Genomic DNA, 17,075 nt, shown 5'->3' on the forward strand with positions numbered 1-17,075 from the left:
GCAACCATTGAAAGTTGATTCTTTCATTTCTAGTATCTTGCCAGGACTTGATTTCCCCCTGAGCATTTACCATATTGCCATATCTTAAAAACCACTTTTATTTCTTGTGTTATCATGATAAGCTTCTGTTGGGGATATGAGCGGGAAATTTGGAGGGCTCAATAAATTCCAGCATGTAAACCATATTCTCCAAAGTCCATCTCTCATTATGACTCCTTTCCTGTGTTATGATCATTTTAACAGATTTCTTAATCCATAAATAATTGTGTAAACCTTCATTTAGGTCTGCTGATTCAAGTGTTACTATTATTTGTATTGGGTTTTTAATCCATTCCACAATCCAAACCAGACCTGCTGCTTGGTAATATAATTTTATATTTAGAACCGCTAACCCTCCTTTCTTTTTTTCTTGTAACATTTTAAAGCTTATTCTTGTCTTCTTGCCACTCCAAATAAATTTGTTTATCTGTCTTTGCCACTCAATATTCTTTCTTCTATATGTATAGAATTTTTTAAAAAAGATAGTTTTGGCAGTACATTCATTTTGATTGCAGAAATTCTTCCCACCTATGAGATTTCAAATTTTTCCATTTGGATAAAACTGCTTGTATCAATTTCTAAGACTTCTGATAATTGTTTTTAAAAAGATTACACTTTTGCCTTTATTCCCAGATATTTAATGGGATTGGTAGCTATTGTACATTCTACACTCTTTATAATATCTTCTTGTTCTTGCATTAAGAATGTTATCATTTTTGTCTTCTTCCTGTTGATTTTGTATCCTGAGAAGTATACAAATTCTTCAATATGTTTCATTATGTACTGTAATGATTTTTGGGGATCCAAGACTGTTAGAACCACCTTGTCTGCATAGCATTTCATTTTAAATTCTACATCATCCACTTTTATTCCTTTGATCCTTGTTTCTTGTCTGATCTTTGTAGCTAAAGTTTCTATCACTAGGATAAATAATAGGGGTGACAAGAGACATCCTTCGCATGTGCCACTCAATATTCTTTCTTCTATACGTATAGAATTTTTTAAAAAAGATAGTTTTGGCAGTACATTCATTTTGATTGCAGAAATTCTTCCCACCTATGAGATTTCAAATTTTTCCATTTGGATAAAACTGCTTGTATCAATTTCTAAGACTTCTGATAATTGTTTTTAAAAAGATTACACTTTTGCCTTTATTCCCAGATATTTAATGGGATCGGTAGCTATTGTACATTCTACGCTCTTTATAATATCTTCTTGTTCTTGCATTAAGAATGTTATCATTTTTGTCTTCTTCCTGTTGATTTTGTATCCTGAGAAGTATACAAATTCTTCAATATGTTTCATTATGTACTGTAATGATTTTTGGGGATCCAAGACTGTTAGAATCACCTTGTCTGTACAGCATTTCATTTTAAATTCTACATCATCCACTTTTATTCCTTTGATCCTTGTGTCTTGTCTGATCTTTGTAGCTAAAGTTTCTATCACTAGGATAAATAATAGGGGTGACAAGAGACATCCTTCGCATGTTCCTTTTTCAATTGAAATTGCTTCTGTTAATTTTCAATTTATTAAAATCTTTTCTTGTTGATTTCAGTATATACCCTCTATCCAGTTACAGAACTCAGGGCCACAGCCCATATTTTGAAGCACATTCAGTAGAAAAGGCCATGTTAAATTATCAAATGTTTTCTCTGCATCCAGAAATAAAAATGCTGTTTCTTTTCTTGTTCACAAATTTGGTTGCATCTATTATGAATGGTATATTATCTTTCTTATATTTTTACACTTTTTTACACTTGCTCACTACCTCTTGAAAAAGAGCGTCATTTAATCTTAATCTTTCTCTTGATTTTCTGTTCCAGTGCCAAACTACTTCTATGGGATTATGATCTGCAAATATCTTTGGTTGAATCTCTGCTTTGCCTAGATTTATTGTTAAGCTTTTTGATCTATTCTTGAATGTGTCTGATGTCTATCTGAAAAGAATGTAAAATCTCTACCCTTTGGGTGCTTAGTCTGTTTGGAGGCTGCTGTTGATTTGGTAACCATTTCTGCTCTGGTGCCATTCTTTGACCCAACTGAAGACATGCCACAGCTTCTCAGTGTAGCTGAGGCCTCCGCAGGAATGGTCTTGCTGGCCACGGACTGTGATGCCTGCCTACCTGTAGGGACAAGCCTTTTCACATCCCCATCTGATGAAGATGGAGCCTCTGAGGCCTCGGCATCGGAGTCCGCAGGAGACACTGCTCGGCTGCACAGGAAGGAGGCAAACCATAGCCAGTGGTAGAGGGGAGGGCCCCCCCATTTTTTTTCTTTGAAATGAAAATAAAAGAGGGGTAAAGGAGGAATGACAAGTAGCTTGAAGAAGTCAAAGGGAGATGCAATCTGGAGCTCTGGTGGCAAAAGATTAATATTTTAGTCAGACCTCTCTCCTTCCATGTGCTCACTAGTGAGGCAAGAAGTGAAACAGAAAGGTCTTGACTGGCACTTCCTTTAAATCAGTGACAGAAGTCTGCAATCATCTTCCTGACTCTCTAGGAATACAGGCAGCACCCATTCCTCAAAATCATGTCATCCGGTTCCAGGAGAGAAGGGGAGCTCTAACTCTCCCCCCTGACCCCACATCATTCCCCCAAATGAAAATGGGCCAACACAAATTCATTATCAGTCTTTTTTCCATATTGGTATATCATATAAGGCAAAGAGGAGGTTAAATACCCCTGTTTAGCACTGTGGCTTCAACTGATATTACCCCCTTTCTCATGACTGCTTGGAAACTGATATGATACATGTGTTACATCGGGACAATATTTTGGGGAGCCATTGCCAATTTTTTATATTGTGTCAAACTGCTGAGATTGGCTGGTGTTGAGGGGGGAGATGAAGAGAAGCTGATCTTTAGAGTTTACTAACAGAATGACAGGAGGGATGGCAGGAGGATTCCTGGGTAGGTGCAATGTACCTTGTAGCATACGGTCAGGGACTCAACATCTCCTGGTAATTCCAGGACCCAAAGATACCAAACTTGCTGCAACCAGGGCCAGGGCTTTTATGGTGGCGGCTCCTACCTGGTGGAATGAGTTCCTGGAGGAGATCCGGGCCCTGTGGGACCTTGAGCAGTTCCACAGGGCCTGTAAGATGGAGCTCTTCCAAAATAAATAAAATACATGGTGCACTCAGGGACACTGCTGAGATGTGGCACCCGGTATCTCCATTTGCATCTCTAGGTACTACCTAGACAAACTCTGACTGGTAGGATTTTATTAAAATACAGCGTTTATTTATGAGTGATTTATACGATCTGTGAATGTTTTAAACAACTACCCACTAAGCGAGGCAATTACAAATCAATTTACAAAGCAAGAATGGGGGATAGAAGAACTTAGGCACAAGAAGCCAATTGTGCTGTACTACATGGTTAGGAAGGAATATGCTGAATGGGCAGATGAACAGTCAAAACTATCACCAAGGGTGTGTACAAAAACTGTCTTTCAACAATTCATTTATAGCCCATTGAAGAACATAGCTGTAAGCAAAGCCTCATGATGAAGTGAATCAACAGTATATTTCCAATATGTCACCAAGAGAAATGAATTGTTGAAAAACAGTTTTTGTACACACCCTTGTTCAGAAGATCATTGTCAAAATGGCACACCATTCCGGAGACCACCGTCTACATTCACTATATATATTACTTATTTTCTGTTATTGTATATTATGATTTATGAATATATTACTAAGTGCTAAATTGTCACAGTTCTTTTTCCTTTTTTCATAGGATTTTATTAAAATACAGCATTTATTTATGAGTGATTTATACGATCTGTGAATGATTTAAACAACTGCCCACTAAGTGAGGCAATTACAAATCAATTTACAAAGCAAGAATGGGGGATAGAAGAACTTAGGCACAAGAAGCCAATTGTGCTGTACTACATGGTTAGGAAGGAATATGCTGAATGGGCAGATGAACAGTCAAAACTATCACCGAAAAATCAAATCTGTGTTCGCAGCAAGATAACAACATATAAACCAGACAGATGGGTGTTTAGCCTCCCCAGTTATATATGCAATAGCTCATTCACACATGCTAGCCTTCATCTGATGGTGGAGCCATATCAAACAATTACCAGCAGCCCGCCCTGCCCTTATTTCCTTGCACCTATTAGTTAAAGGTAAAGGTTCCTTTGCTTGAAAGCCAGTAGAATCCGACTCTAGGGTTGCGGTGCTGATCTCTGTTTCAAAGCCGAAGAGCCAGCGCTGTCCAAAGACATTTCTGTGGTCATGTGGCCGGCATGACTAAACACCAAGGCGCACGGAACGCTGTTTCCTTCCCACTGAAGTGGTACCTATTTATCTACTTGCAATTTCTTGCTTTCGAACTGTTGGGTTGGCAGGAACCTATTAGTTACCCCTAACTAAAGTTCTTCCTTTGATCTCCTTCCCCCAAAATCCTTTTGACAAGACTGTGACATAAATGAGATCCTGGCTGCCGGCTACACACATGAGCATGCAACACACCTTCCATTGTGTTTGTGATTATGCTTGCGATACTCATTGCTCTTTGCCTTATGGTGGGGTCTTCCAGTAAATCCATTGACAGCTGAAAAGAACTTGACCGCCGTTTCCTGCTTTCGCTAGTAGTGCTCTGAGGATGTGAACAAATAATTAAAGAATTATCAACATGAACAATATGGGAGCACATAAGGAAACATCAAAGCAATCAAGACGTTCATGCCACATGCAGTTTAGTATTGTTGCATTTTATTATGCCAGACTCTGTTGGAATATGTAATATTTCAGATCAGAAAAATACAAATATGTATAACTGAAACTGTCAAATGGATTTTATAAGGGCTGTGTAGGACAAATTCTTTCTTTGTGAGTATTTTTGTGTATGTGTGTGTGTGCCTGGAAGTCATGGTTGACTTCCAGAGACTCCTAGTGGGGCATGGACATTTCAGAAAGGTGGCTTGCTATTGCCTGCCTCTGCGTCCCAGCCCTGTCCTTGCCAGGGTCAGCCCCACTTAGCTTCCAAGATCTGATGAGACTGGGCTTGCCTGGGCTATCCAGGTCAGGGCAGGACAAAGTGAATTCTTAACAGTGTTTCTATAAGAGTATTGCAGACATCTGGCTCAGCTTGACGCACCTACATAAGATCAGAAGTGGGTCCATACCTAAGGGATATGCTTAACCGCCACTGCCATGAATGGACTTATTGGCTGACCTGGTATTTTTACGTTCAGTTTGACCAATATCCTCCTGCATTCCCAAAGTCAAACACCTGGCTGACATGTAATATCTCATACACGATGGTAGGTTCGTTTTCTACCTCAAGTGGCACACATTCCTTATATTGAGTTAGACCACTGGTGTATCAAGGTCTAATTATCACATGGGATGGGAGAAAGGACTAATATATATATATATAGTCATGCCAGAACAACAGACAACTAATTTCACCTATCCACTTTGAATTTGGGAAGAGCACTATACAAAACTCACTTGCCATTCCTCAAGCCACTCAGGATAGTTTCGTCTTATGAAAGTGTCTGTTCTAGTGAACACCTTATTTTTTTCCCTCCCACTCACAGCTCAGTACATTCTTGTGTGACTTAAAGGAACCATTAATAAAATCTGACTTAACTGAGTTCAAGCATGCCAGTACACTCATCAATTAGGAAAGACTTAAAAGGATAGAATTACTATAATCTACCTCTAGTCTCAGTGAGATAGGTGGACTATAAATGACATAAATAAATAAAGTATGCACCTGCAGACACATACAGTATAGATGTGAGTCATCCTCAATCTGGGTCTATTTACCAGACAACATTATTAATGTGGTTTTGTATCTTTATAAAAGGGGAAATTTCACAGCTAAAAGTGGTACTTTAAAAGCACAGTGATTAAAGAATTAGCCCCGCATAACAGATACTAAATGTAAATTTGGGCATATAAATCAATTTTAACTTTGACGTGTTTGCAAGTACATATAAGTAAGGGCTGGACTGATAAATCCTTTATAGTTCAGACCAAAAGCCTGAATAGTTACAATCTCCAAGCTTTCCCAAGATGCAGAAGCATTCACAGCTGAGATTCCATTCTCTAGATCCATCATGCCTGCGCTACTCAAAACGTCCTTACGCTGTCATCAGAAGTTGCTTTATCTATTATCACCTCTGGGAGAAGCTGCCCGGTGGGAGATCGGAGTGCTGGTGGTCCTCCTACCAAGGAAACCACCCCGTTACGATCCACGCTGCTCTGCATCTTTCCATTAACCGGCCACGAAGGCCTCATGGCCTGACTAATGATGCTGCCACGCTGCAGGACAAAAAAGGAACCGCTATAGCTTCCGTTGTCTTCAATCGTGCTGTGCTCACTATCAGCATCGTTCTCAGATCCCCCTTCATTGACTTGACTTCTGAAGCTGAAAAGGCTTGTTCGGCGAGGACGACTCGGTGAAGCCACACTCAGAGTTGACTAAGGGGAGACAAATGGGACTGTTAGATTATGAATTACAAATACTTTTAAGTATCAGTGTTTTAAAGAAGTTCTACAACAATTTTCCAGAAACAAAGTATTTGGTGGAGAATCAAAACATTACTGCGCATTCTTAGAGGAAAACAAAGCTTCAGGCCACATGTATAGCTTGGTATCATTGGCTAAATTATGGGTTAGATCTTGTGCCAGATCACCAATGACAGAAAGGATTTCCACCAGTGAAGCAGAACTTTCTTATCCCTAATGCCTCACAGCAGCCAGAAATTCTTCTCCTTGGGACAGGGGACTCCAGGAACAACATAAAGGGGTGGAAGTGAAGTCAGAGGTCTGCTACAGGAAGGGGGAAATTGGCAAAAACCAGCTAGCTGTTCTGTCAGTGGGAATTTCCACTGGATCTGACTCAGAGATCTGTGAAAATTCTGTATTCTTCCATTTTGTTTTGACAATGATGTCAACAAATACATTCATTTACTTCGTTTATACCCCAACTTTCTCCCTAGTGGGGACCCAAAGCAGCTTACATCATTCTCCTCTCCTCCATTTTATCCTCACAACAAGCCTGTGAGGTGGGCTGGCCTGAGAGAATGTGACTGACCCAAGGTCATCCAGTGAGATTCCATGGCATGAATAGGGATTCCAACCTGCGTCTCCCAGATACTAGTTTGATACTTTTAACCACTACACCACACTGGCTCTCCTCTTCTTTGCTGGGTTAGTATTCACTGAAATAAAACTATTCTGTCATGAACATGTACATGAACTGATAACAGTTCTCCTTATGATTTAATTCACTTCAGTGACTCACTGACTATCTGCTGTTTCACATATTAACAGGACACTTATTTTATGGGGAAGTGGCTGGGAAGGAGTGAATGCCTAAGAGAGAGAAACAGCAGTAAGAACGAGGGTTAAGCAACCTCTACTCTACCCACCCACTAAAGTTCATCATCCCCCTGCCATCTGACTGACAAACAAGCAAGACCTGGCTTCCCCAGTTACTAGGATATCAGAGATCCTAAATATTGACAAGGCCGCCTCAAATTATACTAATGTCTGAAAATTGTACATACACTGACCGATACTGCAGTTAAGTAATTCTAGAATTTGAACTTAACAATTTTAGCTCTCCCCACATTGATGTCATGCATTGTAGAAATACAATTCCCAGTATGCACCTGGGTAGAAAAAGCAGAGTAATAAAGATGGAGTTAAACTGGATGGAGTTTGCCCATCTCTAGTGACACTCTGCATTTGGGGTCCTCTCTGATGAACCAGGGTGACCGGAGCCCCAGATTTTCACCCAGAAGTCTGACTCTGAAAGTATCACTGACATTAAGATGGGACTTCTGCATCTCCTATTTTGCTCTCCCTCCTTTCTTCTTCCCTACATATGGCTAGAAATCTCTGAACCAGAAGATACTGGATTTATTTGGATATGGGATCTCCCTGATGCCATGTTCCAAACCCTGCCTGAAAGGTGGCCATTTTCAGTACCTGGTATGGAGGCGAATAGAACCTCTTTTCATAGGTGATGCCTCCCTTCTTTTTGATGCTACCATCTGATTCAGATTTGGGGAGATTTTTGACATCTGCTTTATCATTGGCTAAAGACTGCTCTCTCTTTTTTTTCCTCCGATTTCTTCTTTCTTTAGCACTTTTGGAGCTTAGTCTCGACAGTTCTGATGAAGTTTTGGAGAGTCTCCCGCCACCACCACCTTCACCACTGAAGTCTCTGTACTCCGCTGCCGCCATTGCTATTGCCTGTTGCATCAAGAAATTAAACACCATGAATGCTCTCAAACAGTTAACTTCCATATTCAGTGTAGTTGTCAGTCTGCCCAGTCATCCTAAAATGTCACCTCAATTCTTCAGACACCCTTCCCCAAAACAGTGGCTCTGGACTGGGCACCCGCCCCACATTTTCCGAAGTGAAGACAGATGAAAATAATTCATTAAGTACTTCTGCCCTCTCCCCATCTTATCACTTGTCTTAATGTTTTTAGCAATCCTTTCCTCAAATTCTTTTTGCTTGCACAATTGTCAACATAACATTTGTTTCAGAAGAAACTGTGCTTTCTTTTCACTTCATACTGAGAAACCTTCCACTATCTAAAACAAGTCTTTTTGCCTTTATGGCTTCCTTGACTTGAGGCATTAACTACAGAGGCATCCTTTCAAGCCTGGAGGTACCTATTTGAGGTATGCATTCTATCTGGGTCTCATTGATTTGATTTGATTTATTAAATTTCTACCCCGCCCTCCCGGCTGAGGCCGGCTCATTTAGTGTCATTTTAAATAGTTGCCATTCATCCTGGACTGATATGACTCTTCCTTTTAATGTCATTCTGACTAATCCCTTCATTTTAACAAAGTTCCCTCTTTTGAAATCACAAATGATTGTTTTTGACTGGAGCGAAACTTTAGGTTGACAGGAATGCTGAACTTAATATCATTATGGGCACTTGTCCCAACTGGTGCAACAGCATCTACATATGTAGATGTTGTTACACCAGAACCAAGTCCACAGTTGCTACACCTCTAGTTAGCTCCATGACTAACTACTCCAATGCACAGTTATTTATGTATTTAGAAACGGTTAGTGTGTGGTCACACACACTAAATAATCCACTTTACGTAGACTTTCGAACTAGGTTTTACTGTGTGAACTGGCAAAATCCAACTGGAAAGTGGATTGAAAGTGGATTCTTTAGTGTGTGTGAGATCACAGCCTATGACTCAAGCACACATTTGCCCAATCAATATAACAGTAGCTGAAGTTACCCTGTATTACAGCATTTTCTGTTTTAAAGGTCATATGCTATTTTTGATACACAGAACAATGCCTCCCCTAATTGTTCATTTCATTTTACTATTTTATTTAATTTCTATCCCACCCTTCCTGCATGCAGGCTCAAGGTGGGTTACAACATATAAAACTCACAATAAAAACCAACTCTAATACTATAAAATCACTAACCCCTTAAAACAAGATGACATTCTGGAAAACCATTTCCCAATGTCCCGGCACAATATAGCAATACGGAAAAGAGAGGCCAGAGCCAATAATCCCCCCCCCCAGTTATACAGTTCATTGCTCTCAGATAGATCCAGAACAGGTATTTTAGTCCAGTGACACAAGAATTTACCGCAAATTAGGGGAGGAGGGACCAGATGGTATTTGATATCCACTGCCTCACCCAAAAGCCTGGTGGAACAGCTCCGTTTTATAGGCCCTGTTACACAAAGTAGGCAGTCTCTACTTACATTGGAGGAATGAGCTAAAGGAGACAGAGCAAGAGGTGGGTAACTGGGATCTCCACCTGTGTATACCAGGATTTTTCCCTTAAGAGAACTCTCAAAATAAACCAGGCAGATGTTCAACTGAAAAGGTTTTGTATTAAAAAGAAAAAGAATTAAAAAAAATACACACAGCAAACACATACAACTAAGTGAACTAAGAACGGCAGGGTGGAAAGGGAAAGCAGTTTTACGGAAGAGTGATAATTACCGATCTTGATAAGGTCCATAGAAGCAGCAAGTTGAAGAACAAAACGGCAAGCATTTTGGGAAGCGAGAGAGGCGAGCCCATGGACAAGTGGGGATGTGAGGAGAGACCCAACACACACTGCAGGGTAGCAGGGTGCCATTGTTATAGGGCAAAACATACCCTAAGGTGGGTTGACACATTTGCCAGAAAACAATGACTTAATGGTTTTACTGGAGGTAGACAAAAAAGGTGTGAGAGGCTTGACGGATCCACAAGTACTGAATGGGAAGGTCAATTGGGAAGGTGAACAGACTTAAGCGTTGATAAATCATAGTTTAATTACGGGTAATGGGTGCAGGGGAAGTGATGCTGGGGTTTTGATGGGATTATGCTGAATGAATCAATAGGTTCTGGGTGACCCATTGTTCTATAGTTATGTATCTCTCCAGGGCAAGGAGGGGAATGTAGCTAGCCAGCTGCTCTGACTCACACCATGAAACTATTTCCCCAGGCCTCTTGCCTAGCTGGCAACCATTTTGTTTCACTATGGACCAAGCCATGCCCGGCATTTATGATTTGGGGCTACTATTAAGAAGGGTATTTCTTCCCCCCCCCTTAAACTGCCCCTCTGCAGGAGGAAGGGTCTGACTGCTAATATAACACATACATCCATTTCCTGTATATAGAGATGATATCCCGGGATAACAGTGCCCTACTGATTTTCACCATTCCATCAGGTTTTGCAAATGCCCACTACATATAAATTGTCATTTAGCACCAAACACTCCAGCTCCCATCTTGGCTTGCAGACATCCAGCACTGGCATATACATATGCGCTTGTATCTTGATCCCCCTTTCCCGAGGTAGATAAAGCAGGTCCAATCTAATTGTTTCCCAAAGACTTTTTTAAAAACTCCATAATAAATACAAACATCCGGGGGGGGGGGCTGGGAAAGGCTATTCAATTAAAATTACCGTGATAGGAGTTAGCCTCAGTTTTATCACAAAAGGATATGATGAAGTTCTGGCATCTAGTGTCATTTTCAGAGGGGAGATTTCATCATGAATTGAATTCATACTCATATATAGTTGTATTAATACTTACTCTAGTGTAAGATATGTAAATAGAGTCTTATAATTCCAAGGAAAATTTGAAGGATTTTTTAAAAATTATTTAATGACACAATCTAGGTGGGTGTTGTAGATGGATCTCCAATGGAAATTTTTCCAAAATCCCCTTCCTCTTGGCCACCAGTCATTCCTGGAGAAATAAGATTACTTTCTGCTATACGGTGTAACTAAAGATCCCTGCCTCCCTTGGCGCTCTAGTTTCTTCACAAGGCCCTCCTTTACTGCTCTACTCTCATTTTCTGGCCTCCTCTGGCCTCTATTTACCCAAGAATTTATCACACCACACCTTTGGGATCACTCATTCTAAATCAGAGGATCAAATCTCCCACTACCAAAAATTCATCTCCTCCCAATCTGAGAAGGGTATCCTTGTTATTGGATTGGTTATGAGAGGATATTGGTTCATCATTCAAGGAAGAGGTCCCTCCTAAGGGTATTTTCACCTCCTCAGCCTGGTGCCCTCCAACCTCTAGACCCCAATTATTACCACAAAAGTGGGACAGTTTTAGCAGGTCCCAGGGGGACCAACCTAACAATTCAAAAGCAAGAAATTGCAAGTAGATAAATAGGTACCACTTCAGTGGGAAGGTAACAGCATTCTGTGCACCTTGGTGTTTAGTCATGCCAACCACATGACCATGGAAATGTCTTTGGACAGCGCTGGCTCTTCGGCTTTGAAATGGAGATGACCACTGCAACCCTAGAGTCGGATTTCACTGGCTTTCGAGCAAGGGAACCTTTACCTTTAAGCAGGTCATATACTTGACTCTTATAGCTTCTCCAGGTCAGCAACCCTAGCTTCAAGGGAAAAACCTGTTCCCTGAGAGTCCAAGAGCTGCATGCATCAGTTTCTTTCCCATGGGCAGATAATCGTACACACGGCACTCTTTGCAAAACACTAGATAGCTCCCACATTGCTGCTGGCATTCTAACTTCATAGCTGATTTGGTTGCTTAAAGGTGTTGGTTGCTTACATGAAACAATGCAGAACCCTGTTTGAAGAAGATTAATGCATTACAGTCAAACTTACCTCACCTCGTGCTGAACTCACACAGCAGATTTACTTATATGTCCTTGTTTAAAGAAGATCTGTCTCTGTGGCCATCTCTTGCTCCCCCTCAAACTCTCATATTTAACTCTTGCTATTAGCTGCTCTGTCTGCAAGCTCCACAAGTTGCTGTCTGCTTTCTAGAGCCTTACCTCTGTTTTGTTGAATTCTACTTACAGCTGGGACCTGTGGCTCTTCCCCAAGCCTAAGACTCACTCACCTCATAATAACATAAGAAGAGCCTTGCTGGATCAGATCAACAGTCCATCTAGACCAGCACCCTATCTCACGCAGTGGCCAACCAGTTCCTCTGGATGGCCAACAACAGGGCACAGAGGCTGAGGCCATCCCCTGATGTTGCCTCCTGGCTCTAGGATTCAGAGGATTAGTGCCTCTGAATGTGAAGGCTCCCCTCAGTCACATTGGCTAATAGCCATTGATAGATATCCTCCATGAATCTATCTAATCCCTTTTTAAAGCTGTTTATTCCTGTGGCCATCACAACATCCTCTGGAAGCCAATTCCACATTTTAATCACTCTCTCTGTAAAGTAGTATTTCCTTTTGTCTGTCCTGAACCTACTGCCCATCAGCTTCACTGGATACTCTTGAGTTCCAGTATTTTGGGAGAGGGAGAAAAAATTATCTTTGTCAATTCTCTCCACCCCATTCATAATTTAATAAGCCTCTATCATGTTCCCCCTAGTTCATCTCTTTTCTAAACTTAAAAGTCCCAGACTCTTCAGCCTTTCCTCATAGGAAAGGGTGCTCCAACACCCTCATCACCTTGGTTACAGTCCTCTATACTCTTTCCAGCTCTGCAATGTCCTTTTGGAGATTCAGTGACCAGAACTGGACACAGTATTCCAAAATAAGGCTGCACCGTAGATCTATATAGGGGCATTGCCATATTGACCATTTTATGCTCAATCCCTTTCTTAATAAACCCTAACACAGAGTTTGCCTTTTTAAAACTACTGCAACACACTGGGTTGACGCTTTCATTGAGCTATCTACTACGGCCCCAAGATCTTGTTCCGTCTCAGTCTCAGCAAGTTCAGACCCCATTACCCTCTACCTGGAGTTGGGATTTTTTTGTCCCAATACGCATCACCTTACACTTACCAACATGGTACTTCATTTGCCACATTGTCACCCACTCACCCAGTGTGTGGAGGTCCTTTTGGAGCTCTTCACAGTCAGCCTTGGTTTCCAACATCCTAAATAATTTTGTGTAATCTGCATACTTGGCCGCTACACTACTCACCCCTAGTTCCAGATCATTTATGAATAAAGAGCCAGCTTCAATACCGATACTTGTGGGACCCACTGCTTACTTTCCTCCACTGTGAGAACTGTCCATTGATTCCTACTCTTTGCTTCCTGACAGTTACCCACTTTTTAAATCAATAAGTTCACTCAAGAGTCTTTGGTGAGGTACCTTGTAGAAAGCCTTTTGAAAGTCCAGGTATATAATGTCTACGTGCTTGTTCACTTTCTCAAAGAACTCCAAAAGGTTGGTGAGGCAGGACTTCCCTCTGCAGAAGCTATGCTGATTTTCCCTCAGCAGGCTTTGCTCCTCTATGTGCTTAATAATTCTTTGATTAGAGTTTCTGCTAATTTGGCTGGGATAGACATTAGGCTGACTGGCCTGTAATTTCCTGGTTCCCCTCTAAATTCCCTTTTTAAAATTGGTGTTACATTTGCTACTCTCCAGTCTTCTGGGACAGTGGCTGAATTTAGTGATAGAACTCTCAGGTGTACGGCATCAATAGGCCTGGGACGTCATCTTTGGTCACCTCAATTTGCCTCAGTTCTTCAGACTCCCTTCCTGAAAAAAGGGGCTGTGGCATGGGTATATGCCCCACATTTTTCACAGTGAACACAGAAGCAAAAATGTAACTGAGCTTCTCTGCCATTTCCCCATCTTTCTTTAGCAATTCCTTTATTCAATTTCCATTGTCATCCAAAGGCCCAACTGCTTCTCTGGCTGGTTCCCTGCTCCAGATATATTTCAATTTTTTGAAATTGTAGTAATGCATTTAGCAACTTGCTCCTTAAAATCTCTTTTTGCATGCCTAATTATTGACTTACATTTCTTTTGCCAGAGCCTGTGGTCCCTCCTGGTCAATTCATTGGGTAAGACCTTCCACTTTTTAGAAGAAGTCTCTTTACTTTTTATAGGTCCCTGCCACACGAGGGAAAAAAAGGACGGGCAAAGTGCGGCTTTTAAAAGCCACACCAAAATAGGCACGCGGTGGCAGGATCATACCGATCCCGTGAGCCGCTGTGCAATTGCTCCCCGGCATGATCAGATGCCGGGGAGACCGGGGAGGAAGCCACGGGAGGCTGCCGAACTGCACATGTCTGAGCATGCACAGTTCGGCCAGGACCCGATCCCACGGCTGGCTTTGATGCGGCCGTTCGGAAAGAACCACCTCAGTAGGTGGTTCTTTTTTTTGCTGCAGATTATTGTAGGAAGGGCCGGATCGGGGACGGGTGTGCAACGCTTCCCAGATGTTGCAGTGGGATTGCGCCCGTTTGCTCCGCCCCTGATCCATCCCTCTCCCAGCCCAAATCTGCTCATGTGACCGGGGCCATAGCTTCCTTGACTTGTGTTGTTAACCATGCAGGCCTTCTTTTAGACATGACAGTACCTTTCCTAATCTGTGGAATGCATTCTATTTGGCCTTTAATCAGCATGGACAGTTTTGGACTTTAGGGGTAACTTTCCACTGACCTGAATGCTGAACTTAATAGCATTGTGGTCACTGTTCCCAATTGTTGTAGCAACCTCTACATCTCTTACCAGGTCTTGAGAACCTCTCAGAACCAAGTCTAAGATTACTACCCCTCTGGTTGGCTCTGTGACCAAGTTTAATCTCGTTTCTACAGCATGACTTAAGCACATGTTTATCCAGTCAATGCAAGGGTAGTTGAGTCACCCAGTATCATAACATTATCTGCTTTAGTCACCTCCTTTATTTTCCTTGCCCATCTGAAGATTAGCCCCAAGGATTTGATCAGGTGGGCAACAGTACACCCTGACTTTTAAGTAACCCTTATGACCCAGTATTTCCACCCATATAGCTTCTGCTGGGGAGTTAATTCCCCTGATATTTTTGAACTTATTTGATTCCATGCCCTCTTTGATGTACAACACACCACCACCACCAATCTATCCATCCCTGTCCTGCCTATAGAGCTTATACCCAGGAATGACTGTATCCCATAGATTTCCTCATTCATCATGTTTCTGAGATACCTACTACATCTAAATTGTCATTGAACACCAAGTACTCAAGCTCCCCCATCTTGGCTAGACTTCTAGCACAGGCATATAGACATTTATAATGTGTTTCCCTCTCCAGTAGCCCTTGCCTCCCTTGGTTCCTTTGTCATTACACATGGCCCTCAGTCACCATCCTTCCCTCACTCCCAAGTTCTGTAACAATCCTATCAATATTACCCTGAGTGTTTGTGCAATCATCCCTTTGGACTGACTTGTTCCAAACCAGAGGAAAGCTCTTGTTGGCTTTCCCCCCAGGATGAGTTTAAAAGCTGCTCTGCCACCTTTTTGATATTAATTGCCAGCAGCCTGGTTCTCTTTTGGTTCAAGTGAAGCCCATCTTTTTTGTACAAGTTTGGCTTGTCCCAGAAAAGTTCCCCAGTGCCCAACAAACTTAAACCCTTCCTCCCAGCACCACTTTCTCATCCATGCATTGAGGCCCCTGATCTGTGCCTGTCTAGCTGGCCCCGCGCATGGAACCAGCAGCACTTCTGAGAATGCGACTTTTGAGGTCCTGGCCTTTAACTTTCTGCCTAGTAACCTAAATGTTTCCTCCAGGATCACATGATTACATTTCCCAAGGTCATTGGTGCCAACGTACACCATGACTGCTGACTCCTTCCCATCACTATCTATCAACTTATCTAGACAGCGTGTGATGTCTGCAACTTCTGCACCAGGCAGGGAAGTCATCAAGTTGTCAAAACACCTGTCACTCTCTATATTCCTAATGGCTGAATCACCCAATACCAGAAGTCCACCTCCCCCCAGCTCTCCAAGGGTATCCTCAGTATGAGAGGATACTGGTCTGTTGCCCAAGGCAGGGGTCCCTTCTAAGGGATCACATCCTTCCTCCTCAGACTGATGCCCTCTGACCTTGAGACACTCACTCTCCACAACAGCAGAATTACTGTTAGGGCAGGAGTGGGGCTGTTCTGGCAACTCCCTGAGGGTCTCTTCCCCAAATCTCTCCCTCTGCCTCAGCTTCTCCAGGTCAGCAACCCTAGCCTCAAGGGAATGAACCTGCTCCCTGAAAGCCACAAGCTCCATGCAGCAAGCACACACCCACAATTTCCACCCAGTGGGTAGATAATCGTACATGTGGCCCTCTCTGCTAAACAGTGGATAGCTACTGCTCCTCTGCTGGCTTTCTACCTTCATAATTGGTTAGTGGTTTAAAGGTATCTAGGGAGCTGCAGTGGCTCAAGTGGTTAAGACGCTGAACTGCAGGCTGTGGAAGGTCGGTAGTTCAGCAGTTAGAGACCCGAGTTGCTGCATGATGGAGTGAGCTTCCATCTCTGGCCCCAGCTCCTGCCAACCTAGCAGTTCGAAAGCAAGAAATTGCAAGTAGATAAAAAGGTACCGCTTCGGTGGGAAGGTAATAGCGTTCCATGCATCTCAGCATCTAGTCATGCCGGCCACATGACCACAGAAACATCTTCCGACAGCGCTGGCTCTTCGGCTTTGAAATGGAGATGAGCACCGCAACCCTAGAGTCGGACTCAACTGGCTTTCGAGCAAGGGAACCTTTACCTTTACCTTAAAGGTATCTAGAGGGATGCAGAGTCCTCAGGCCTGATCCCCAGGCCAAGGGCCCTTTAACTCTTGCCCTT

General features: G+C 42.3%; 1 protein-coding gene across 4 annotated transcripts in view; it reads right to left on the reverse strand.

The window, feature by feature from the left end:
- LOC107114614 (sodium channel protein type 2 subunit alpha-like) overlaps positions 1–17,075 on the reverse strand; it is an 82,112-nt gene that overhangs the window by 49,749 nt on the left and 15,288 nt on the right. For 3 of the 4 annotated variants that reach the window (XM_015416153.1, XM_015416155.1, XM_015416154.1), the window contains 3 exons: positions 8,002–8,268; positions 6,184–6,486; positions 4,525–4,651 (listed from right to left, as the gene is read on the reverse strand). In XM_015416153.1, coding sequence (XP_015271639.1) covers positions 4,525–4,651; positions 6,184–6,486; positions 8,002–8,268 — 697 coding nt within the window. Of the gene's footprint in view, positions 1–4,524; positions 4,652–6,142; positions 6,487–8,001; positions 8,269–17,075 lie in introns of all 4 variants that reach the window. The other variant, XM_015416152.1, reaches the window with a different exon arrangement.

Source organism: Gekko japonicus, unplaced genomic scaffold, assembly GCF_001447785.1.
Source record: "Gekko japonicus isolate JY-2015 unplaced genomic scaffold, Gekko_japonicus_V1.1 scaffold445, whole genome shotgun sequence".
NCBI classification, from domain to species: Eukaryota; Metazoa; Chordata; class Lepidosauria; order Squamata; family Gekkonidae; genus Gekko; species Gekko japonicus.